This window comes from Cyprinodon variegatus, unplaced genomic scaffold (assembly GCF_000732505.1).
Source record: "Cyprinodon variegatus isolate N-32 unplaced genomic scaffold, C_variegatus-1.0 Scaffold229, whole genome shotgun sequence".
Classification (NCBI taxonomy): Eukaryota; Metazoa; Chordata; class Actinopteri; order Cyprinodontiformes; family Cyprinodontidae; genus Cyprinodon; species Cyprinodon variegatus.
The window spans coordinates 368,867-393,991 of record NW_015150682.1 but is presented as its reverse complement, the minus strand read 5'-3'; the positions used below and the strand labels follow the sequence as shown (position 1 = coordinate 393,991).

General features: G+C 38.9%; 2 protein-coding genes across 3 annotated transcripts; both read right to left on the bottom strand.

Moving 5' to 3' along the window:
• Nucleotides 1–1,467: 1,467 nt before the first annotated feature.
• Nucleotides 1,468–8,704, bottom strand: LOC107088797 (meiotic recombination protein REC8 homolog). Its single transcript, XM_015381185.1, has 16 exons — nt 8,636–8,704; nt 7,744–7,812; nt 6,459–6,601; nt 6,316–6,391; nt 6,132–6,252; nt 5,965–6,049; nt 5,210–5,277; nt 5,059–5,134; nt 4,907–4,985; nt 4,662–4,815; nt 3,867–4,065; nt 3,559–3,740; nt 3,425–3,467; nt 2,067–2,151; nt 1,909–1,971; nt 1,468–1,791 (listed from the first exon to the last, which is right to left on the bottom strand). Exons 1-16 carry the CDS (start codon nt 8,689–8,691, stop codon nt 1,569–1,571), a joined length of 1,722 nt encoding a protein of 573 aa, XP_015236671.1. The 5' UTR covers nt 8,692–8,704; the 3' UTR covers nt 1,468–1,568.
• A 319-nt stretch (nt 8,705–9,023) lies between these two features.
• setdb1 (SET domain, bifurcated 1) lies at nt 9,024–25,041 on the bottom strand. Of its 2 annotated transcripts, none has more exons than XM_015381253.1 (25): nt 24,953–25,041; nt 22,412–22,615; nt 22,095–22,261; nt 21,965–22,008; nt 19,430–19,556; nt 19,174–19,344; nt 18,848–19,049; nt 18,701–18,774; nt 18,422–18,612; nt 18,143–18,272; nt 15,879–16,113; nt 15,036–15,149; nt 13,919–14,222; nt 13,576–13,837; nt 13,060–13,150; nt 12,843–12,959; nt 12,559–12,728; nt 12,248–12,460; nt 11,980–12,150; nt 11,375–11,505; nt 11,186–11,205; nt 10,938–11,059; nt 10,586–10,854; nt 10,183–10,271; nt 9,024–9,337 (listed from the first exon to the last, which is right to left on the bottom strand). In XM_015381253.1, the coding sequence occupies exons 1-25, from the start codon at nt 24,967–24,969 to the stop codon at nt 9,220–9,222; spliced, it is 3,753 nt and encodes a 1,250-aa protein (XP_015236739.1). In that variant the 5' UTR covers nt 24,970–25,041; the 3' UTR covers nt 9,024–9,219. The 2 variants fall into 2 exon arrangements, with proteins under 2 accessions (XP_015236739.1, XP_015236740.1); XM_015381254.1 differs by lacking the exon at nt 24,953–25,041 and adding an exon at nt 24,069–24,089.
• Between the last annotated feature and the right edge of the window lie 84 nt (nt 25,042–25,125).

Genomic DNA, 25,125 nt, shown 5'->3' with positions numbered 1-25,125 from the left:
TCAAGGAGACAGAAGCAGAGATACAAAAAGCAGCTGTAAAATGCGGCCCCTTTCCATAAGAAGATTTGCAAATTTTTCACTATGTCAGACTCACCACCGATAAGAGAAAATCGGGACAAGCATTTAGGATGGCCTTACGTTAACATATCACTAGAATGACTGACAATTAAGAGGTCCACTTATTTTGATGATCCAGCTGCAAAAAGAAAATCCACTATACCTTTAAGCCTTCATAAAGCTTTAAACTATTTGTAGCTTTTGATTTGGCTGCACCTCAACACTGTTAAAGTTCTCCTTTGGGGATTCAAACTCAGATGAAGTGTTTGGAGGCAGTCCTATATCTCTGAATGGTAAATGGGCTTCATTTTTATACAGCACTTTTCTAATGCTTTACACTAAAGCAACAAACCAGCCGCACTCTAACGCACGCACACATTTCTGCAATGATAAATAAATCTGTAGGGGATTTGGGAACAAGTCCAGGGGAACATCTGCATGTGATAGGAGGAAGCTGCTACACTACCTGCAATTTTCCAATGCAACAGGAGTGTGACTACTCTAGCCATAGAGCCACAGTCACCTCCTTTTAATGGACTGCTTACCCCTAAATCAATTCTTTTTGCTGATAAACTGTATAAATAGAAGTCTGATAGCGCCGTCTACATGCTCCAGCCATTTTTTTTTGTGATGATTTAAGGTACATTTGTTGAAATCCTGCTTTTGTGTCCAAACCTGCTTGTTTGGCGCCATCTTCAGGTTAAAAAGGGTTTACTGACTCTTTATTTTTCTATAGGCTCAGGCAGGGATGTGACCTCACTAACAAAATCAGCTCAACCCTCAACAGCTGCTCTGCGCCGACTCCCTCCTCCTACATGCCGGAGTTCATTTAGGGACTGACAACAAATTAAATGATTTTCTTGTAATGGAAAAGGAAAATGAATCATGATTTTATTCTTCATTATGAAATAAATATATGTCGTTGGATAAAAACAAGTCTGCATCACCTGTCCAGTCTATATAATGAAGAATGTGGAAAGAGGGAGCAACCAGATTTTTAAAATATCATATGCTGGTCGAACTACGGCTTTGGAGACACAGAGATCGTACTTTAAGCAATGCAACAGCATAATTGGTAGTAAAACAGCCTTGTAACATGAAGCCACCTTTACCATGTTGAAGAAAGAATAGTTGATCAAATTGCTGATGCAGATCCTCAGTCATCCAGGTCATAGTCATTCCGTAAAAGTTTAAAAAAACAATCCACTGGACTTGGTTTCCAAGGTTTGAAGACGTTTCGCTTCCCCTCCAGGAAGCTTTCTCAACAGCTCATCAGCTTCCTGGAGGGGAAGCGAAACGTCTTCAAACCTTGGAAACCAAGTCCAGTGGATTATTTTTTTTAACTTTTACGGAAAGTTGATCAAATTCTAAAAAACTACAATCACATAAATGATGATCTAAGAACATTACTTAGCAGCAGATCTTGCTGAACTACAGAACTTTAACTGTGAGCCAGTGTTACCGGGTTAAACATGGCTGGGTTCCAGTCACGGTTTAAGGCTCACAAGCTTTTAGCAAACTCTCACACATCTCATATCGATCAGAGAATCTCTCCTGAAGCAAAATAAACTTGTCTTTAAAATAAGTGATGGAAAATCTGAGGGGGAAGATGGCAACTCCTTACCCAGCAGACTGTGAAAAAGGTTGCTGACACCTCTGCGGTTCACCCCAGATGGTAAAAGTGAGTGAAAAAGAATGGGCTCCTCTGCATGCTCCAACAACTCTGGCAACAAACTGGAAATACACAAATACAAGAAAAAAAACAACAACTTTGACGTCAAATCTAAATAAAGATGCAATTCCTTAAGCTTTTATTAGGCCAGAGAAGCAAAGTGAGGCGAATCTGCTGACCTCATTTCAGTCATCTCCTCTTCCGCCTCTTGGATATCAGGTAATGCAGTGGAGATAGACGACCTGCACACACACACACACACACACACACACACAGGAGAATATGGATTAAAGTTTAAACCAAATGGAAACATGCAGAGGTCTCTTTTATCACCCACCCTTCTCTCTCTGATGTGTGCAGAGGAGAAATCTCTCGAGACTTCTCCCTTTGGTCCGACACCTCCAGAGGCAAGGCATCGTCAGCTGGACTCAAACAAGCAACACAAGAAGATCCTTAAGAGCACTGTCCTCAAGTTTAGATTATGGCAATCATAACATCCTGGATTACTTTGTCTATTTTGTCACACTTTGATATTTTACATCTTCAGGAACATTCAAACACCAGGCAAAGATATCCTGAGAAAATACAAAAAGCGCTTTTCAGAAGATGATTTTTATCTACTAGGGGAAATAAATCTACCCAAAACAACCGACACAAAAATGTATTTATCAACAGCTGGCCATGACTTTTTAGCATCTCTGTCTTTAGCCACACAAGAGGCTTTCTAACCATAAACAAACTGTTTAAAAAAGGACAGCCAGAGTTTTACAGAAGTCTGCCCCTTCTGGCCACAAGTCGAAACGACGCCAGTGTTATGATCCAGTCACTGATCAGACTCCAGTTTGGCCCCTTACGTCGCCCTAGACATAATTTTTATTTTTTAACTTTTATGTTAAGTCTATGATGGGGGTTGAGGTGCATTCATCTTTATAAACCATCTCTCCTGCTCTCTCACTCTGACAGAGACACAACAAAGTCTCGAGTTGAACCAGAGAGGGGGGAAAAATTACTTTATAAAGTTGTGCACTGCTCCTTTAAGATCAAGTTAGAAAATCTGTATCACTTTTAAGTCCAGATTTTGATTAGGCCACCTTAAATTATGGGCTTGCTGGTTTTGCTATCCAGCTGCATAATCCAAGTGTGTTAATGCTTAATGTGATAAATGATGACTGAGTATTTCCCACCAGGATTCTCTGTTTAAGACCTGAATTTATGCTTTTATCAGTAATATAATGCTACAGGTTCTATTAAGAAGCAAAGGATCCCAGACCATCACAATACTGCCATGTGGGACTGTCATTATACCGTTTCTTCTTTCCTTAAATCAGTTTTATGGGACACACACTATTCAAATGTAAATTTCTCCGAAAGTCTTTGGGATCGTTTTTTAGGACGTGGGTGACAGCTTTCAGTTCTTTTGGGTGAGAAAAGGTTCAGAACACGCCAACGGACTCCATCTTTCCTCCCTCTCTGTGTTCAATTTGGAATGCCTAGTTCATGGTGTCAGACTGGTTCTATTAAGGGGATTTTTAGAACCTTATTCACTTGGAATTTACTCAGGTTAACTCGGTCTGTTGTTAAAATGTCTTTGATGATTTGAAGCATTTAGGTACATTTAAAAAAAGCTTTAAAGTGGCAAACTTGTTCTCACAACCCACTCTGACAGGCTCCTAAGATGTTTTATTAACATTTTACCTGAAGTACCCAACATGTCCGACTTCATCATTGCTTCCTGGACCTGCATTCATACACAGACGCACAGGATTAACTTTAAATTCCTCAGACAGTCATCAGTTTGTTAGAAGATTAGCAGAAACACTTGGCTACACCTCTGTGCTAGTCTCTCTGAGTCTCTGCTCCTCTCTTTCTGCCACTTCCATCATCTCCCGCTCTCTTTCCTTCTCGGAGTCGGTGGACTCGGGTCCGGTCTCCCCAACCTGGAGGTCAGTGTCCAGCAGCTCTGTTATAGTGGCAGCCTGTCTCCACAGAGCCTCAATCTCCTTGGGCAAAACTGTAAGAAAATGTAGTTTTTCTCAGTATTGCCACGAAAGTCCTACATTTTTACTTCACAGGAAATCTTTCCTGCACTCAAAGACATTATCAGTAGGATTTGATGGTGGACAGGTGCTTCACTGACAGCTGCAGGGATTGTTGAGTAGCTCTGCTGGAGGTACGACCCTATGAGAGGGAAGCAGGTGAAGGGGAGGGGATGTGGTCTCTGTTAGAGGGTCGTCTATCTGCCGCTGCAGCTCCTCCTCCGAGAGCTGCGTCTCTGCATCGAAGAAAACCAGCTGCCTCCTTCTTCTTTTCTTCCTTCTCACCTCTATTTGGGCCTCCTGCTGGCATGAGTAGAGAAGGAAATGTCTATAAAAGTCATGAGTGTGAAAAAGCGAGGTGGAGAAAAGGTTCCTTTCTTTATAAAACAACAACCTCATCTCAAAAATCAGTTAACCAGAGATTTTCTTTTAGAAGAAAGGGAATATGAATCCTAACATTTTGTTCGCTTTCCATTTTCTCACATTACAAAATAGCCGCACTGACAACTAGGATAGAAAAGGTAAAACTCTGGCTTTATGAACGTCTGCTGGGTGTGTGTGAGATCCCATTTATCACTAATAAAAGAGTTGCGTCATTTCTTACATTTACTATATCAAAAATAATTTAAATTTCTGAATTTTTTCTTGAAGCAGCAACAATTTCACCCCAAAAACAATAAAAGAAATATGTGCAATAGTGCAATAGCCTTCGGCAGTGCCCCCCCTAATAAAAATAAACCCCACTGCATCATTATCCTGCACCAGCGTGACCAGTTTGTAGTACCACACAAACCTTAAATTTAACTCCCTTAAGAAAAAAACAACAGCCTGTAAAATGAAGGACTGGTTCAGAACAAAAATTTTAGTTTTCAATCAAAAAATAAGAGGGCACTCACCTCTAACTCGGGGCTCCTGAGCTGGCCCTCGGCTGCAGAGGGCGGCGAGGGGGGCCTAGAAGCAGAGACTGGGGTGAGCTGGTCTGTGGGGGGACCCTGCTGCTCCGGGGCCAGCAGCTCAGGACCCTCACTGGAGACAGTGGTTGGCTGCAGTCTGACAAGGATTAAGAAAATAAGAATAATAATCAGCCAGTCTGTGTTTCTCTGATCTTATTTGTGCTCATATGTGAGAACGGAGACGTTACTCTGCAGTGGATCCTGTCATTTCCTTAGTCTGTTCTTTCTCCTGCCCTCTCATCTCTTCTTCTGGTAGCTCCAAACTTCCTGTTGACATCCCAGCATTTCCTAATTGATAACTTGTGCTAAATAAAGGGGATAGTCTAATGTTTTCCCAAACCTGGAAAGTCATCGGGTTGGTCCAACAGCATATTGATCGTTTGTGCAAGGTGGCCAGCAAAATCCTCCCCCTCAAACTGGATGTGAGAGGAAGAATGCAGTGAGACTCGGGCTGGAGGGATTTTTACCTCCGTTTCAGCCTGCAGCCATACCTCTGCAGCCGGGGCAGGAACGGGCTCAGCCTCCCTTAGAGTGATGCTTTCTGGTGATGCAGTGATGCCTGAGGCAAATCATGGGGTAGCGAATAGAGCGCATGAAAAACAAGAAGATGAGGATGGAATAGGGAAACACTTTCACAAATAATCACAAGTTAAAATAAACACGATACATCCACCTCCATATTGCATAGAAGGCCTGGGATCTTTTTTGGTGAAAAATGTTTGCCCATCCCAGTTAAAGCTAAACTAGTACAGTTATTTCCCACAATAAAAAATACCACCCTGTTGTAGGAACCGTAAGGATGTTCTAAGGTTGCAGACTTCTACTGCCTTAGTTTTTCTCAATAATTTTGAATGTTCCCCACCAGAGAAAGGGAAATGATGGGTTTTAAACCCTTTTCGGGCTTCCTGAAAGCTTCAGGAACCTCTTCAACCCTCATCTTGGTTTTCACACTAAACACACTTGAATTCCATAAAAATCGAAATATTTTAGGAGGAAAAAAGTAGGGGTGTGCTTATTTATTCCTCACCAGAAAGGGTGTTTTTTTAATACTCACATATTGCAAAATATCAGTATTTTTCCTTAGATTAAACCTATGCTACTTAAGCCTGATATCCAAACCCTGCAGGGGCCCATTAGTCCAAAGAACAAAAAAAAAAACACATGCAGTCATGTGGAATCCCAAATTATCTCACATTGATGTCTCATTAAATTATCTGATTACTGCACATGACATGAATCATCCTACCAGTTTGCACGTCTGGTGAAAGAGAAGCAGATGAGCTGCCCAATGGAAGCTCAGGAGAAGCTCCTCTCAGGTATTCCTTACTCATCTGACAGAAAAGGTAAGAACACACTGACTGTTATTCTCTCCTCTAAGTATCTGTTCATTCCTACCTCACTGTCAGTCACTACCTGAATCAGTGAGCTGGGACTGGGGACGACATTGTGGAGAAGCATCTCGCCAAATAAAGGGTCTGGAGCTCCTTCAGTGTCCTCCATCACAGACAGAGGATCAGGCAGGTCTACTCTTTGCCTTAAAGGGGAAAAAAAAGTGTTTTTGTTGTTGTTTTCTCCCAATTTTAGCAAACGTTCATACCTGCTGTGGTCTTCCAAATCAATTTTAGTGATGCTCCATTGTTTTAGTAGCCGGTCCTTCATAAACTGAAGCTCATCTGAAGGGAAACACATTTTATCCAGAGTAACATAACTTCAGTGAATCTTCTTTGAATCTCCTCTTACCTAGAAAGATGGCACACTGTCTGTGGTAGACCAGGATGACGCCGTACTGCAGCTGAGAGGAGAGGTAGAGGGAGAAGCGAGGTCGGGGCAGACCTGGCTGAGGAGGGTTGACCAGCCCCAGCACGTAGTTCATGATGTCATTGCTGCCAGAGCATCAACATGGTTTACATCATCACTCTGCTGCCGAGTCACCAGGACTACTTTGTTCCTCTTGATTATTACATCTCTGACAGGTGAGCATTTTTCTACATCTACATAACTTCCTCTCAGATTGTAGAGTAACATTGCAACTCTGCTGCAAAGTGATATTGATATCATGCTTCTTTTTTCCTGTCAGTGCCACAGACTTTACAGTCCCTTAAAAAAACAGAGGAGCATCACTACTCTTAAATCTGCAAAGGTCAACAATAAGGTGGATAATTAATATATGGTGTTCTGCCATTCGCTTGTATTTTGTTTAATTCTGGAAAAACATAATAGAGTGAGTGCATAGACAACTTCTGGTGAAGTAGTAAGGTCAACAATGAAGGCACAAGGGGAGCCAAGTAGTTAGGGCATAGAGTTGAAACCCACTCCCATAGACCACAACCCTGGGACTCTGAGCAAGACCCTTAACCCCACACTGCTCCTCTGGCGCCCCCTGATGGCAGCCCACTGCTCCCTAAGGGGATGGCTTAAATGCAGTGGTAAATTTCTCCAATGTGAGATCAATAAAGTTCAATTATTATTATAATAAGAAAATCAATCATAAATGTAGAATCACCTATTATCACTCATTTTGTACTTATATTTTTCTTGCATTGTGTAGAAAATTACGCAGAACATTCCATATAACATATTCTCAAGTTAAATCATAGTTGAGAAAGCCGTGAAAATTATGATAGAGATCGGAATATAAATCATTTGAAATTATAGGACTGCAAATTAGATATTAGGAAAAAAAATGGCAGAAGACACATATGAAGACATTTAAAGTTATGTTAATGACCTTAAGAGGACCATAGTCACACCACATGATACTTTGACACTCAAATAAATAAATAAATAAATAAATAAATAGAATTTTTTTTCTCAGCAATTCATAGTGAATTATGTTTTTATGCATTTAAAATTTTTCAAATATATAAATCATTTTTTATTGGAGCTGGTTGCGTTTTGTGAGGAAAATAACACAACAACCAGATGTTTGAGAATCTCGACTTTGATTAAAACTTTAAATCCAAATTTTTCAATGGGACAGTCTGAAGCACATGTGCAGAGAAAATATACAGGAAGGAAGACTTACCAAGTCCTTGTCACATCTACTCTCAGTAAATCCCTGCGAGGGACTTTGATGCCTTTTGTGGCAACCAGCCTGAAATATACATAAAGATTGGTTCTAGTTTCATTGATCAATCAAATAAGACTAATTCAGTAATTAAATATCCATTTATTACAAGAAAGGGGGACATTTGTTATTAATTGCATTCTAATTTTCATGGTTTAGGGATTTCTCCAGCATCCAATCATTCCCCTCCACCACTAACTATAGAAGACAAACAGCAAACTTTTCACACTAATATTGGATGCTTTTGCTTTTTATTTTAAACTTCTTAATTTCCTCTAAAACCTGCTTATATCACCTTTAATATAAAAAAAATAGTATTAAAACTGGTCTAAATGTCCACATAAGAGCACCTGTGGGAATCAAGCTGACTTTCTTTGATCTTCTCTTTTATCTCCAGAAATCTTATATTTAATGAAGGAATGTAAGCTTCAAAGGGTTTTTGTTACTTTTTTTTTTTAAAGATGCACCTGCACCCTGCCAGCTCTGCATATAAAGAAAAAAAATGGCTAAAAGATGATAGATTGACTTTCTTTAGAGGATTTTATTGTGTAAGGCAAATTAAAAAATGTTAATCGGAAAACTATTAAACTATTATCTGGTAGTTTTGAGAAAATAAAAAAAAGGACAAAAAGTTTTTTTTTCAGAAATATTAATTCTTTTGAGAAGCGTTATCCATCTTGTATCATAAATTCTAAATTTAAATAATAGATTTTACAAGTTTTTTTCCCCCTTTATTTAGGAATGATTTCAAGAAGCAATGCAAAAAATTCAGCATCAAAGATTATACCAAAAAAAATCAGAGAAACAGATCTGAGAAATAATAGTAATGATGTAACGGGGTTTTACTCACCAGATCGTAGAGAAACATCCTGAGCGACGGTTTAAGACAACCGGGTGGTAAAACATGCTAACAATGAGACAGAGAAACAAAGAACAGCCCAACCCATCAAAGGATAACTGCTTCTGTTCTGTTAGCAGGTTGGGGGCTTTCACTGACAAATGTTTGGGGTTTTTTTTAGATTTGGGGCAATCTGATAGGTGAATGTGTGCATGAACGCTCCGCCCTGCTGGATGAATTTAGAGGACTGGACTAGTTTGTGTGAGCCTGGACTTAACTTAGTAGAACTACAACAACCTGGAAAATAACCACAGTTTTACTCAGTAAGCGTTTGTTTTTTTAAAAGAATAAATAACTTAACAATGAAAGCAGTAATAACTGAATAATGCAGGATGTCTGGTCACTGAAGAAACTTTTATTCAGAGGTACAGAAAACTTTGCATGAAACAACTTCAGAAACTTTGAGAAACACGCTGAAAAAAATAAAAACAACAAACAAAAAGAATGAGATGTCATAAAAATGAACTTAGAAATACAATAACAGAAATGGGTACAGTGTGAAGGGGCTTGCTGGGGGGAACAGAGGTCCGGGTTGATCACAGCAGCCGTCCTCGGCACTCTGTGGATCCGCAGCAGCACAGCAGCTCTTTGCCTTCCACGCTCCCAACCTCGTAGTTATAATCCCAGGTCAGTTCTGTGCCGGCCCGTATCCGCCTGAACCAACCCAGAATAAAATTATTAACAGAGATAGAGGGCCAATGTGTCGGAAAATAGGAGAATTTGTAAAATAATGGATGAGTAAATGAATCAAAAAATAAACTCTTAAGGAACTTCAGATCCATTTATCCTGCTGCAATAATCCGAGTTTAAATATGAAACATCTTTTGATGGAAAAAGTTTAATCTTTACCACATTCCCTTAAGCTAAGCTCCAATTACTTCTTAAGTATAAAATCTGGGAATGAGTCTGAATTTAAAGATGTTCCAGTCACAGATCTATGCCTTAACGTTCAAGTAGTTCCTCACTTTAGAGTTTAATAAGAAAGTTGAGAGGAAATAATGCATGGCCATCAAACATCTTAGGTGTAGCACCTATTTGTATTTGCTGACTACATTTGTCTGAAAAGAAAAATTAAATCCTGAAATTTTTGACAACTCTTTAACAAGTTACTGAAGGAAACATAAAAAAAAATTAGGAATGGACTTTAACTAGGCCATCCTAACTCATAAATATGCTACCTATTCTATTGGCTTGATTTATTTTAATTAGTTACCATAGCGACAACCAAATTCTAATCAGTTACCATAGCAACAACCAATCAGTTGAGTGAGAGTTTATTACCTTGTCCTAAAACTGTGTAAAATCTTGTTTTTGGTCTTTAATATTAAACTCTAATAAAAAATACGAGGTTTCAGGTTGTTGAAAGTTAAAATGCTCAGTTTTAAAACACTGGATGGTTTTCAGTTTTTGTTTTTATTATTCCTTGTCTAGAAAGAATGCATTAAAGCTTCCATCTGCCTGCTATTTTTGAACATAGATCTCTGATTCTTGTCACTCACTTGCTGGCAAAGAAAGCCACCCAGGGGAATCTCAAGTCGTGTGTGTCAACGAAGACATTCTGGACAAAGAGGTTAGGACTGCAGCTATGCTGTAACACAGATAGAGGGATATATGTCAATTTTATTTATAAAGCACTTTAAAACCGATTGTATCAGCACCAAAGTGCTGTACAGTTTTTATAAAACCATCAATAATGAATAAAACACACAGAAATTAAACACAAAAATAAGAACAAATAGGTCAGATAGGTTACAGAGTCAGACCTAATTTTAGTGCTAAGAAATATAGGAGTTTTAAAATGATCCAAACATATATGCCAAATTAAGGCATGCAGAGCTGTTACTAATACACAACCAGTTAATAAGTGACACACAATGCCAACAGGAAAGAAATCCATATTACATTGAGGTAACGTCCAAGATTTCCTTCCAACTTGGCATCGATGATGTAGCAGGACTCTTCTCCGTCGAAGAACAGGCGGGTGTTTTTAGGAGCGTTTTCTGTCCCTCCTCCAGACTGCCCCTGCTGCCCCGGCTTGCTTCCCTGACCGCTGGGTCCGACCCCTCCTGCAGACGGAGCCGTCTTCACCATCATGCTGTGGGTGTTCTTCAGGGCGATGCCTCGGGTGGATTTCACCGCCACCTGCTTCTTAGTCACACCGGATACAGAAGCTACAGGAGAAAAGAAACAAAGAACACGTTAAAACCATGATACATGTAGAGTAAGATGCAGTGTTTGCTGAAGCAGCGTTCACCTGGGGGGACTTTTTCTCTCTCTTTTTCCCGGTCTTCAGATCCAGAGCTAATCGTTTGAACATCATCGCTGTCAGAGAGAGTCATGACGTCCTGTTTTTTTGCAAGGTCAGTCTTTATTTGACTGTAAAATAAGAATATCATAGAGGGTCAGGCAATTTGACTGGCAGTTTATTTGAAAAGAGTTGGAATAAAAAAGAAAAATGCAAATCTATTAAATTTAGCAGAGAGCAGGGGATTTTTAACAAACCTCTTGTTGTCTCCAGTTTCCTGTTGGAGAGAGAAGATAATACTGAAATAAATATCATCCAGGATATAAAAAAAAAACATTCAGAGTTTTATTTGTGAATCTACTAGCTTCTTTAAAAAAAACAAAGGTCATTCACCAGAAACCAGAATAATAAACTTCATGATTTAGTATTTGATTAATTTCACTGACCTTCTTCAGTCCTTGGCCGGTCAGCCAGGACGCCACTTTGCTTTTCCCCGTCTCCTCAGGCATAGAGGGCGGTTTGTCATCTTCTTGTCCTTTGGCTGAGACACTCAACCCATCTTTGCTGTCCTGACTTCCTGCAGCAGAAGAAAAAGTAACGGGTTAAGGCTTAACAATACATTGTTTATAATTCATCATTGCCATTTCAGTGTATGCAATAGGTATTTAATATTGCTAGTGTTATAGAATCACATTTTTAAATGCTAATTTAATATTTAGCCAGCTGAACAGTCTCAAGGCAGCAGACATAAATGACATTACCCAGAATGCTAATTGTCACTGAAGAAAAAGAGAATAAATTATTAATATTCCGTTTCTCGCTCCATTTCTATCCACTCACACTATACGCAGCACTCTGCTATACCCAATGTTGACCCCTCCCTCCTGCATTCAAATGTAGGTGATAACATGTAATAAGTCGAACACGTTCTACTGAGAAATGTGAGAAAATGTGCTCCTCTGCTCCAGATTGCATTGCTGTGGGTGTTGGCTGTTAGTGTCATTGACCAAACCATAGTACAAATACACAATGGTAGGCTAACACTAGATACCTTCTTTGTTTCCTTTGGCCTGTCCACGTGTGGTGTAACTCCTCCACACAGAACCAGGGGTGTAGAAGTTTTCCTTCACAAATGTGTCATCTGAACTGTCGCTTTCGTCTTCACTCTTTGAATCTTTTTCCTCTTCGTTGTTGCTATCATCTGATGAGCTGGAGCTTTGGGCTGCGGCAGGAGAGCGTGAAGAGTGGAAACATTCAGTCAGTTAATGACACCGCGGCTAGTAAAAATACAGCAGCCACCACCTCTCATCTTTTCTCACCTTTTTTCCTGGCACTGCTAGAGACTAAAGCAGATGGCTGGATTTTCATCCTAGACACATCCACGCCACTTCCTTCGCTGTCTGAACAGTGCGCCTCGCTCTCGTAGCCTTCCTTGAAGTTCTCCACACTCTCAATGTGGTCAAGGTTAGCAAAATACTCGTCACCCATCTCCAGACCTTCTTTGTCAGCAAAGTCATCCGTCAGGATTTTACCTGTAAAAAGAGAAGGAAAGGAATAAATTGTCCACCTAGAATAGTTGTCTATGCATGTCTGTTTTTTTTTGTTGCTTCTAATGTAAAGTATTTCTCACCAGCATAAATGCAGACAAATGAGCCCTTAGCTATATCGTCCAGGCAACGGATGCCCCAGCCTTTGTTTTGGGTCTTAAAGAGCTGCAGACGAACCTGCAGGCCATGCTGCACCAGCCGGTTCGTGCACATCTGAGCACAACATTTGCACCTTTTGTTGCATTCGTAGATCCTGAGATGGAGCAAAATGGAAGAAAGCAAACCATTTCATATTAAACATCAGAGTTAAAAATCTTTTTTACTCTAGGAGGGTGTTATTTCCCTATAAATTATGTAGCTGTCTGACCCTGTAGGCAGGCACTCTTCTAATCGCTTGTATGAATATCCTGCGCTGTGGTTGATCTGTCCCCCGGGCGTACACCCTGACGCCTGGAGGGTCAGCTGATGGCAGGAACATTTGGATCTGTAATTAAAGAGAAAAAAAACATACAAGATTGCATGAAAATCATCGGGGGCTTATTTGGACTGTAATTTAAAAAAGGACAGAGCTTGTCTTTACTAACTTGTCTCGACAGCCGTCTGTACATTCACAGCCAACCAGGAAGTCTGAACTGGTGTTAATAAATACTCCGTCTTCAGGAATGCGCTCCTTACCTTGTAGGAACAAGATCAAGAATCGGACAAAATATTTAATTTTATAGTTGGAATATATATATATATATATATATATATATATATAAATAAATAATTAATTAATATGTAAAGATTTCCATTTTATTCAGGATCTTTTAAACTGATCTGCAAGATGATTAAAATGCTAGTTTTTTATTTCATCTGGTAAGAATATTTTTTATAGTAGGACACAAATCTGCAATTTAAATGCATCCCAACTATTGATACCACTTCTGCTAATGATGTCTATTACCCCACGTTACAAAGGATGTTTAGTCCTTGTGTCAAACTAGCCTGAAGCAACCTTCAGGTTGATAACAAGCCAGCTTACTGGGTTAAACCCGCTAACCAAATGATGAATAATACAAGCAATCTCATATTTGGTATGAAATCAGAGGGATTCTTACTGTATTTTACATTAGGAGGTGGAGTCGTATCAATCTCATTAACACAGGACAGAGGGATGTCCTCCTTCCCACTAGTGATGTCTGGAATGTAATAGAAGGGCCTTTGTGGCTGGAATGGCCGGTCCACCAGCACATACGCGTCGAGACAGAACATTTCTAAGAATATAAAGTCACATTGGGTCTGGAAGAGGTAGTTCTGGATCTCCCCCATGCTACGCAGGCAGAGTCCACATGGAGCCTTGTAGATAACATGGAAGGACATCTGAGGGGTGAAAAGAGGAGGGGTTACTTTACTCCGCTCAGGAGAGCAGCATGGTAATATGATTTAAGGGCTCCCGCTTACCTTTCGATTGACTTTGCGTCGCCCCGTCATTCGTCTGAAATCGTACAACAGCGGAGTGAGGAGGGGGTTCTTTCCTCTGTGCAGGTCTGATTTTGCTGGTCGAACACGGTTCAGACAGGCAGGCTGACAGGTGTGTGCCAGGTAGAATATTCGGTCTGTGGGGGCTCTGTAGGAAGGCTGCTGAGGGATGGTGGCCATAGCATGAGTAACAACAGGAGGAGGAGAAACCAGGGTGGATGTCGGCCGCTGATATGAAGACGTGAAGGAGGATGTGGGAGCATTGGAGGTACTCACTACTTTTATACTGTGGGTTAAAAGAAAACAAGACATGAAAACTTTAGTTGATGTACAAAAATGGATCTGATTTCTACAGTTAGAGCAGTCAGTGGTTGGTTTTAAATGATAAGCCTGTGCAAAATATTACACGGGATTAAAAACATTTCTTTTTAGCAGGATGTATGACTTTTAACATTTTACAATTATGTTATTGATTTTATTCACAAGTGTTTTAAAGCGATATTTAGTTTTAAATTTTGATTTTACCCTTCTATGATGATTGTACCTGTAGCATTTACATTTTCTTAAATGTAAAGTGCATTACAAATAAAATGTACTATTATTATTAACATGGAGAAAAGATTGTATGGGAAAGGAATGGACTTAATTATCAAAGAGGCATAAAATAGAAAGATATAGCTATAGCTATAGGTAGCAGTATAGAATTAACGGGCTTCCCCCCACACTCTGGTAAGAACCCAGAGGATTATTTTATTTATTTGAACAATTATAAATAAATAAAATTTTCCTGCCGAGGTGAAAATACAGCCACCCCCAAAATAGAAGCCATTTGAAAATAAACTTAAAATCTATTTCCAGTCATCAAGCAGCAACAGTAGAGCCTCTAAGATCCCTGCATCTGTACCATAAACCTGCAGCACCAAAACATCCATTGTTAGAGCTGATAACAGATCAGGGCATTTAGGTAGCAGCACATGATTGTTACCTGTGACTTCCTGTGACTTTTACAAGAGTAACTGAGTTTTAACAAACACTGTGTCTATGTGAGTGATCTGTTTTAAACAATTGAAAATTATTAGTTAGGAAGAAGAGAACCTACGTCGAGAGGCTGCTGGTATTGGAGGATGCTGCCTGCAACATCTTGGAGGCATGTGTCCCTCCCACACCAGGGACGAAAGGAGAGGTGCTCTTCTTTGCCATCTGATGTTTATTTCTTGATAAAACAAAGAGAGGAATATTAAAACCTCTTATTTCAAGGATTGTGCCCAATCAATATTTACTAAAGAGTTGAGTATTATCCCCATGAAGGCGTAACAGTTGAAGTAAAACAGTTGAAGGGCTGAAACAAATAATCACATTCATTGAATATTCAAATAATCAACTAATTTAATAATAAGTTAATCGTTAATTGGAGTATAGAGACTAAAACGTGCCTTTAGCTGACACAGCAACCCACTTATAGCAGTAATTATACCAAGATTGTAAAGAAAAATATAAACATTTTGCATTTAAGATAAAAAAAAAATGTTGATATGCTCTTTATAGAACTACTCAATTGGAAATGTTGGAGTTTTACCTGGTTTGATTTAATAAAAAGTCTATTTCAAAGAATATTTGGCTATCAAAATATTAATCAAAAAATTATTGACAGATTCATCGATTTGCAAAATAATTATTACTAGCAGCCCTAAAGATTTGAAGTACAGGAAAAGCTATAAAAGTATAATCTTTATGATGACTTATAAATATATGACTGTACATATTAAGATAAAGCCAAACTCCAACAGAACCATTGAAAAAAGTGTTTTATTCTGCTTAATAAATCCCTCCATATTCCTATTTCTAAAGCAGGTAATACTCCAAATGACTGGGCTGTTCTGTGAGGTTTAACCCTGTTTTCATCTGCAGAGGTCTCTGTGACATGTTTTAGAAGCATACTTACTCAACACGTGGAAGCTGGCCAGATTGTGAGGGCTGTGGGGTCTGAGGGGTTTGTTGGGTCTGCGGTGACTGCTGGACTTGCTGGATGGGCTGGGGCTGTGGTCGCTGCTGTAGCTGTTGAATTAGTGTTGTAGCTTGAGGCTGGCTGGGTGCTGATTGTTGAGGTTTGGTAGGAGAACCTCCGACACTTTCCACACCAGTATATTGGACTACTGGGCCTTTACTCCTTAATGCTCCTAGAAAATTTGGAACAGTGGGTACAGTTTAAAACACCTCAGACTGAGAGTACTTTAATTATAACTCTATTTAAATATGACTTTAACAAAGTCTCCCAACTCAGGATATGGAGGAGGACTAAGACTGCTCTCCAAGCAGTACTGGCAGCTTGTTCAACAGCATTTAATTTAAAACACAAGCAGCTCCAACCACAGTGGAGAATTTTAATTAAACTGTCTTCCCCAAAGCAGAGAATATAAAGGAATAAATACTGTTCAAAATTCTATTAACACTGTAACTCTAGCTATGACTGACCCTAAGGTTTCAAGTTTGTGTTTTAGGATTATCCCAAACTACCAAACTGTAGGATAAGTTTTACAATGCTGTAAACAGTTATATAAAACTAACTGCTGTGCTAGGAAGGGTTAAACCATAATTTTTAAATATTTGCTTTACAACAGTGCAGCCTCAGTTCAAAAAGTAAAGGAAGTGTAGCAAAGGGAACAGATAACTTATGCTTAAAGTAATGTTTAAAATAAAAGTCTACAGTCCAAATAAAATCTGTATTAATAATATATAAAGGTCCAGCAAGTGGGGCTTGGCTTATGACGCCCAGTCCTACCTTCCAAAGGCGATCTGGACTAAATGGTGTATGATAGTCAGAAAGCACATGAAACTGCAGAATGCTCTGCTGAGGTGTTTATTTCATGGTAAGTTTTTTTTTTTTATGAAGGAATGTGTAAATTAAAAATTAACAAAAATACTGTAACTCTGAGAAACAGCTGTTAAAAAAAAGACATAAAGAAAAGGTTGTGCAACTGCAGAGCTTTTGTGCAACATCAACTGAGTTTGACCTCAATAAGTAAAGGCAGTCTGAAGCAGAAGGTAAAACTAAATAATAAAGCTATCTGCTTGGTCCACATCTTTTTCGTTATTGCTCCAGTAAAGTGGAAAAAACGGAAATGGGAAAAGATTTGTATCCAATAACTGTATTGGTCTGGAAACCTTTGCTTCTCAATGATCTTGTCCATGATACAATAGAATTTAAACCGACCCAGTCACATGATTGGATGTGATGTGTTCAGTAAACACAGCCACAAACCGGGTCTGTTTCCCTGACCCATGGCAGGCCGGATGAGGGTTCAGAAATAGGCCCTCTACCAATCAAATTATAGGAAAAGGTATGTTTTCTAAAAATTGGCTACATTTGTAAGAAAGGTTTGTTTTTTAAGTAGTGCTCATATTCCACATCCCAAACACAGACAGAAAAAACAAGCCCTCAATCTATCCCTCTGTTCTGGGTCAGAAAGCTTCTCCATCACTATGGCAACGAAGCGGTGCCGTGTCTGTCACATGGAAAAACTAGCTTTAAACTACCGGTGCAAAGACCTCTCATTACTCTAATGGTGCCAACAGACTCAGCAGTTTCTGCCAGAGTGATGTTGCCATCTTTGATCATGGAGGCAATATGACAGGTCTGATAGATATTGTTTGGAGGCTGATTAACATTTTCCAATTGATTTTTGTAGCAGGTTTTAGATTGAGGTTACTATCAGGTGCCTCATTAGCGCTGGACAGAGGATCTGGGCTGAAGGTGATAAAACACTTTAGAACATCAACATCCACAACTAGCTTTGAGGAAAAGTAGATTATCCAAACTATTTAGGAGACGAGGGAGAAAATGGAAGGAGGACAAAGATAAAGGAGTAATCTAGAATGCTAACTTTTATTTTTTATCATTTATAGAATCTCAATGCTCATGTCGGACTATGTTAACCTGGGCCAGATAAGACTGCTATCTGCCCGTGGCATAAGCAATAGAGTTTTCATAGCTCTCTGTCTGAATCGCACAGCTGTAAAGGAACTATGAGCCAAACTTCTGGCTCCTCTTTACCCAGTTCCCACATTTATGTAAAAGGCTTGCCTCAACCAATGCAGGCTTGCAGAATCTCAGAGAAACCTCGGATCAAGTCAGGCCACATTAAATACCAAATAGTAAAGCTGCAAATTTTTGTGTTTTTTCTATTCTGCATGACTGAGTATCTTTACCCATGTTGGGTCTTGTCCTCTGGTGGCCAGCCAGCTTCTTCTCATGGGTGTTTGCTGAAGCCAGTTTCAGGTTGAACATGGGCTCCAGCCTGGTGGATCCTCTATAAATCCATTCACTCCTCTTATCATCCTGCTCGACACCAAGAAAACACAAAAACTGATGTAAACAAAGTGTTACACTGTTGTTAGAAAAAGCTAAAAAAAAAAAAAAAAAGAAACACTGTTGATTCAGAAGTAAAGCTCTGAAAATACTTAAATTCAGGTGTGGCTTATACGCACCAAAAAGAGAATCTTGACTAAGCTGCTGTCCACCTCTTCCACTTTGCTCTTCCACCACGTCCCCTCCCACTCAGTCTTGATGATTTGACCGACCTTTAGGAGCACCATCGGCCTACTGGGATAGGCAGAGATGTACTCCTCGATGAAGTCGCGGCAAGACGCATCCTCGATGTCTTCCCAAGTACGTTTCACTATGCAAAGAAAAAAATCATCCTTTTTAACATTATTTTCTACATGCAATTTATTTTAATATAGAGAAAATAAAACTTCCAATCTTACAAGGTCTGCAAACTGGGTACAGTTCAGGAAGGATCACATATGAAGCATAGCCATCGTCAAAGAAGATCAGAAACCTAAAACAAATACGTCAGAGAATCAGAAACTTGAGGTAACTACCTGTCTAACGTTGCTGATTTATAAGCATACCTCATGCGGTTCTTGTTGTTAGGCATCTCTGCTACGATTCCAGCATACAGCCAAACCAAGTTGCCATCTTTGTATTTGGCAACCACACGAGCGCCAACATACAGGCTCTCCAGCGTGGGGTTGTACTCAAAAGCCACATGATTTCCAGACAGCAGACTCTTGCCTTTATCAAACCTTACCTTATACTTAAATATACCATTTCCTGAAAATAGAAAGAGCTCCGGAATTATTTAAAATGTCAAGAAAATAATAAACTTTGTTTGAAGGAAAAAGTATGTCCAAAAGCCAGAAACGTGAAGTTTAGAATGATTTTAAAGAAAGCATACCAACAGGGTTAATTGCAACCAGGGTGCCTTTGTGCCATGTCTTAGTGCGTTTCTTTCCCAGGATGCTCATCCCGACTTTGAGCTCGTCCTCTTTTATGTTAGGATTCGGCTTCGTCATTGTCTGAGATGGGGCGTGTGATACAAATATTGCTGGTGTGGAGGTCTGAATGCCTGGTGGAAAAAATAAAAAATATCCCACATTTGTAGCAAAGATGGCTCCACAGAGGAGGATGTGAGAAGCGTTGTGATCCCTCACCTGGCTGAGCTGCAGACTGCACCGCTGTTCGTATCAAAGCAGAACCAGTGGAAGGCTTGGTGACTATTTGGACCACCTTCTGGACCTGCTGGGTGGCTTTCTGCAGGGCTGTGGAGGCGTCTTTTAACTGGTAACAGAGATCAGACAACAATAGACACATGATCACATAGATAGTTTATAACAACTTCTAAAGGGGTTGTAATTTTAAAAGACAATATAACTTAATCAATAAGTCATTTGTGTTAGTTTTGTTACTGGCATCATATCCTAAGACACACAAAGTGAAATAGTTCTCATCTGCACATATACATATGTACTTATTTAGCGGTGGGACTCAATGCAAATTTTTTATCAAATCAGTAATAGGGTGTTTAATTAATTAATCAAACTTTTTATTAAAATCATGATGACAAAAAAATAAACAATAAAAATATGAGCACAGCAACGCATATATACATTTAATTTTATCCACTATTAAGGTTATTAAATTAGCAAATTGATTGAAAGTTAAGTTATTTAGCTTTCTGTAGAAACTCCAGATACTTTATGCAAATTCGATGAAAGACTTTTCTTTTTTTTGGTCATGAACAGCACTTTGAATTGTTTTGCTACAGAAATGTGTTTTATAAATAAATTTGCCTTCCCTACAGTAAAATGATTAATTAATTAATGTAAAGCTGACTAATCTTATCAATCAACTAACGATTAATTGAGAAACATAAAAAAAAGAAAACTGTTTTCTTCTTATATCAAGAGGATCATGAAGGGTTAAATATTAAATATTTTTGACAATAATCAATGTATTAAATGGTGACCAACTAAAAAAAAGAAAAAAAATCCTAACTCATTATTAAACTAAACATATCTAGAAGATATACCGTATTTTCCACACTATAAGGCTCACCGGATTATAAGGCACACTTTCAATGAATTTGCCTATTATTTTTTTTCATATATAAGGCAAATCGCACTATAAGGCGCATAGAACAGAAGCTACAGTAGTAGCTGGGCTTGTTATGCAACAACTGGATGCAGCTAAACTAAAGAGAATGTGAATGAAACAGTCAGATAACTAAGTCAAACTTGACTTCTCATTCCCTGTGGTGCGAACATTCACCTTACTTGCTCCCATTTTATCCACAGTTTGGTTCACAGGAATATCAACGGTGAAAGGAACCTCGTCTATGTTGATGACATGCTCCTACCGAATCTTTTTTTCAGAGATCTTGTTTTTGCAATATGCGTGGAAAGAGGCCAGCTTTTCTTTACAACCTTGTGGCAGTTGCTGCAAAACAGTAGTTTTTCTGAGGATGGAGAGATTTAAGGTCTTTTCAAGCAACACTTCTACTTGCTGCTCGCTGTTCGTGTTTGTCCTCCAAATGTATCCATCTTGCTTTGTTCCCTTGGAAACTGTTTAGTCTTCTTTACTTGGCGCAGGTCATCTTCTTGCTTCCTCCACTTCCGCACCATTGATTCATTAATGTTTAATTCTCAAGCTGCTGATCTATTCCTATTTTTTACTGCATAACTGATAGCACTGAGTTTAAACTCACGTTGTAAGCCCATCTCTTGAAAGGAGCCATTATGGGGTCTTAAACACAAATGGAAATGACCTAGTATGCTCCCATGAGAGAAAAAGGAGTCGGCGGCTGCTCCCCGTAGCTGCGAGACGTATTGAAGCCTAATCTTGATCCATACTTAGGGCGCACCGGATTACAAGGCGCGCTGATGGTTTTTGAGAAAATTGAAAGCTTTTAGGTGTGCCTTTTAGTGCGGAAAAATATGGTCACAAAACAGGAACCTAGGTTACTGAGGAAAAAATAAAATACATGAGAAACAATATTTTCCAATTATCACTAAAACACAGGGTATGTTGCTATTACTATTGCACTGAGATGCTTTTAAAGCTTGAATACCCCAAGCAGAGAAACAGTTGAGATGCTGCTTGTGCATCAGATTTACAATTGTACAAGAAACAACAAATGCAAGCGCTTCTGACTTAAGAAATGCAATGCAATTAACTGTGTGAATTTATCCTTCTGCATTAAAATGTACATAATTAATGAATTCAGAATAAGTCCTGGCACAATTACCAGCCACTTAATTAGGTTCACCTAATCAACTGTTGGTTAAAGCACATTTCTAATTAGCCAATCAGATGGCAGCAACTCAGTGCATTTAAGCATGTAGATATGGTGAAGGCAAACAACTGCAGTTAAGATGTAGCACTGAAATGGGAAAGAAAGGTAATCTAAATTACTTTCGACATGGCATGGTTGTTGGTGCCAGGCGTACTGGTGTGAGTATTTCAGAAACTGCTGATCTACTGGGATTTTCACTCACAACCATCTCTAAGGTTTACAGAGAAGGGTTGGAAAAAGCGAAAATATCCAGTTCTGGGGGCGCAAATGTCTTAAGGGTTACAGGAAAAGAAATAGTCAAAGATCATGGTAGCCAAATAATACAATTAATCATTCATCATGGACACTAGGTCATCAGAGGACAAACACAGAGGGATTCGCTGGCTGTTCTCACCACTGGGTCTTTAGCTGGCATTAGTGGCTTCGACGGGGGAACCACTGATGGTGGAGAAAAGAAGGGAAAGGGAGAAAATAAGGCTCATGTGGCAGCATAGGTGACTCATTTGTAGAAAACTGTTCCTTACAGCATCCTACGGCGATGACGTCATCATCTTCATCATCATCTATCTCGATGACTTCAGAGGGCAGCCTTCTTCCTCCGCCTCCCTCATCCTCTGAGCTGCTCTCCCGATAGACCAGACCGTTACTTTCATACACAGCCTTCACAAGTTTCTCACACTCCGTTACAGACCTGAAGAAACCAGAGAGTCTTAATAGCTGGGAGAATACTGTCACTGATTATTTGAGCCGATATAACGAGTAAATTCTACCAATGTGAGATCAATAAAGTTAATCAATCAATCAAAACAACACATAAACCAATGAAAGTAACAAGTTTTACTGGTATGCATCGTTGAGAAGTTTCTCTGTCTCGGCCTCCTCTTTCTCTTTCTGCTCCACCCATTCTTCAAGCTCTTTCAGCTGCGCTTTTTTCTTCTGCACAACTTCACTCTGCTCCACAGCCTCTTCAATCCATTTCTTTAGCTCATCAAGTGAAACTCCCAACTCGTCCTCCAGACTGGGGTCCCAGGTATCAACCTCCATTCTGAGGAGAGAACAGATAAAACACAATTATCAATTTTATGTCTTTTAGCAAATAGAATGGATTCTTAGCTGCTGGGCTTATAGGATTACTGGATGATCCAACAAAGTTATAAAAGCACAAATAATGTATTCCTTTGGAGGAAGGACCTCTCTGTCTCGAGACGTTTTTTTAAATAATTTCTCATATCCACTAACAACACTAATTTCTATTAATTCTAACATTTTTGTTAGTTATTGTGCCTCTAACAAATATAATCTCCCAACCAGATGTTTCTTAATGTTATTTTGGCTCTCTTCTGTTATGAAAAAAAGTTTTAAAATGCTTGTGGTTGCCGATTTTAGAAAAAAAAAATAAAATTACTGAAACTGAAGCAGACAGTATTCAATAGTTTCTAAATCCTTACACGTTTTCAATATTTAAAATTTCTCACATTCGTCAAGACTGATTGGGGAATAGATGGAAAAGTAAGAAATAACTTGTAATGTGAACATATCCAGGGTCACACTTGACACTGTTCTGTGATCCGAAGAATGCCCAAGCATGAACCGCTTTAACTGTTTATGTTTAGTTAGTAAAAGTAATTAAGACCAGAATAAACAGTAATAAACGTCTACACAAAGAAAATTGAATTAAATTATTTGGCCAGTCTTCATCTTTAGAAATAAATAAAAAAATCAGCATACAAAACAATATATTTGAGGGAATTATTAATTCAATTAAATTTCAAATATATTATATTGATAACTTTTACAATGTTGATTATTTTAATAGCCGTAGGGCGTAGGTTTGATCTCAACCTTGGTAGGGACACTAGTGGTCTTAAGTTAAATTGGTCTGATGTCATTGGTCCTACTTATGCATGCTCCTATTTTTTTATGCTTGACGTGAGCATCAGGGCACATTCGTTTAAAGAGAAAATAGCCTTTTTTACTACATTTATACAAATTTTATAAGCACCACACACACAAGATTCTGTTAATCAATGTTTGAAGCGTCAGTGGCTCAGAATAATGTAAAATTGGGACAACTTAATACTTTGAAAAGGGTAACATTTAACAGTAAATACGTGCCTTTTTAAGCAAATATAGTCTAAATATGTCTGTTTGTGTGGATTTATCCTGTGTTTTCTTTTGAAGAAATAGAATTGTGCAGAGGTAAACAGAGGTAAAACCTACTCTTATTATTTTTATCTGATATGCTGATATTCTCTATATTGTAAAGCAAAGCAAAATAACATATCCAAGGGACTGCAAATAGATTTATTGTATTTCCATGGGTGCGGGAACTATAAGAGTAACTGACACTGAGCATTTAAAATATGAACTTCAATATACAAGTTGTCAGAAAAGAAGCGACTGCTGCAACAACACTGTATTGTAAACTATAAACATGTTATTCAAATAGAATTATTGGTAGAGACATGTCCCTATGGTCCCTCTTCAAACCTACGCCCATGGCTGTAGGCAGGAAGGGTCTTTTGTTGTAGTCTCTTTGCCTGAAGACTGTTGATGTCCAACAGTCCTCTGAAGAGGAGGTTGACCACACTGAAATTCATATTATGTAAATGCTTTATCTGAAAAATCATCACCAGACATTCAGGGCAAAATCATCTACAATAGCAGACGAAATAAAATACAGAATTTAATTGTAATTCCTTGCTTCTTTGTAAGTATCCAAAATCCTCAATTTAAAGTGGAAAAGCGTGCTCTATAGGAACACAAATAAGAACAGACCGATGAAAGCTCAATAAAAAAAGCTCCTAACAGTGATTTCTCTTTGGGACATCCTCCAGATATTATTAACTTACATATTGTGAGCATTCACAGTAAAGGATGCAGTAAATCCCATAACAAGCTGCATGTTTTGCACTCATCAGCTGCCTGTGAATAACGGTTGGAGACTCGCTAATTAATGGAAACGACAGAAAAAATGATGAAAAGTGAAGAAACAGGCGCGATCAGTTTGGGTTCACGAGACAACTAGTCTTTAGCTTCTTAATATCTGAGTACAATAAAAAATAACAAAAAAAGTGTACGAGGGGAAAACAGGAATGTATTTTGCACAGTATTCCATTTGTAAAATACAAAATGCAAGGACTTGCAAAGTTACTCAAAGCGAGTGTTTTCAGTTTAAAAACGCATAGCTTCATCTGGTTTTTATTAAGCAGGTAACAAGATGCAAGTGCATGCTAGCGGGTAATGCTAGCATGAGCAGCAGAAACATTTAGGACTGAATGAAAGAGCAAACTGCAAAATAAACAACCAATAGTTTAAAGCTGTTGTCGGAGAGGCGACTTACTCTTAACCCAGCTAATGTGAGACCTATAAAAACACTCACCCCTCACCGCTCTCCATCCCGTTTATTGCAAATATAAGGCTAACTTGCTGCTACGGCTAACGGCTGGCTACAAAGAGAAGCGCGTGCTGCGAATACCGGGGTATTCCAGGCGGGCGGTGCATATATTGATTGATTTTCACAATGCTTTTTTCCCCCCTGATATTTAAATAAAA

Excerpts from the sequence above, each read along its gene's own strand:
- LOC107088797 (XM_015381185.1), bottom strand. The coding sequence starts at position 8,691 with ATGTTTTACCACCCGGTTGTCTTAAACCGTCGCTCAGGATGTTTCTCT. Across the intron at positions 6,050-6,131 it reads GTCCCAGCTCACTGATTCAG|ATGAGTAAGGAATACCTGAG; the intron begins GTAGTGACTGAC and ends CTTTTCTGTCAG. Across the intron at positions 4,986-5,058 it reads CCAACCCGATGACTTTCCAG|GAAGTTTGGAGCTACCAGAA; the intron begins GTTTGGGAAAAC and ends GGATGTCAACAG.
- setdb1 (XM_015381253.1), bottom strand. Across the intron at positions 19,557-21,964 it reads TGCCAGCTAAAGACCCAGTG|TTAAAAGACGCCTCCACAGC; the intron begins GTGAGAACAGCC and ends CTCTGTTACCAG. Across the intron at positions 18,613-18,700 it reads GTACCCAGTTTGCAGACCTT|TGAAACGTACTTGGGAAGAC; the intron begins GTAAGATTGGAA and ends TTCTTTGCATAG.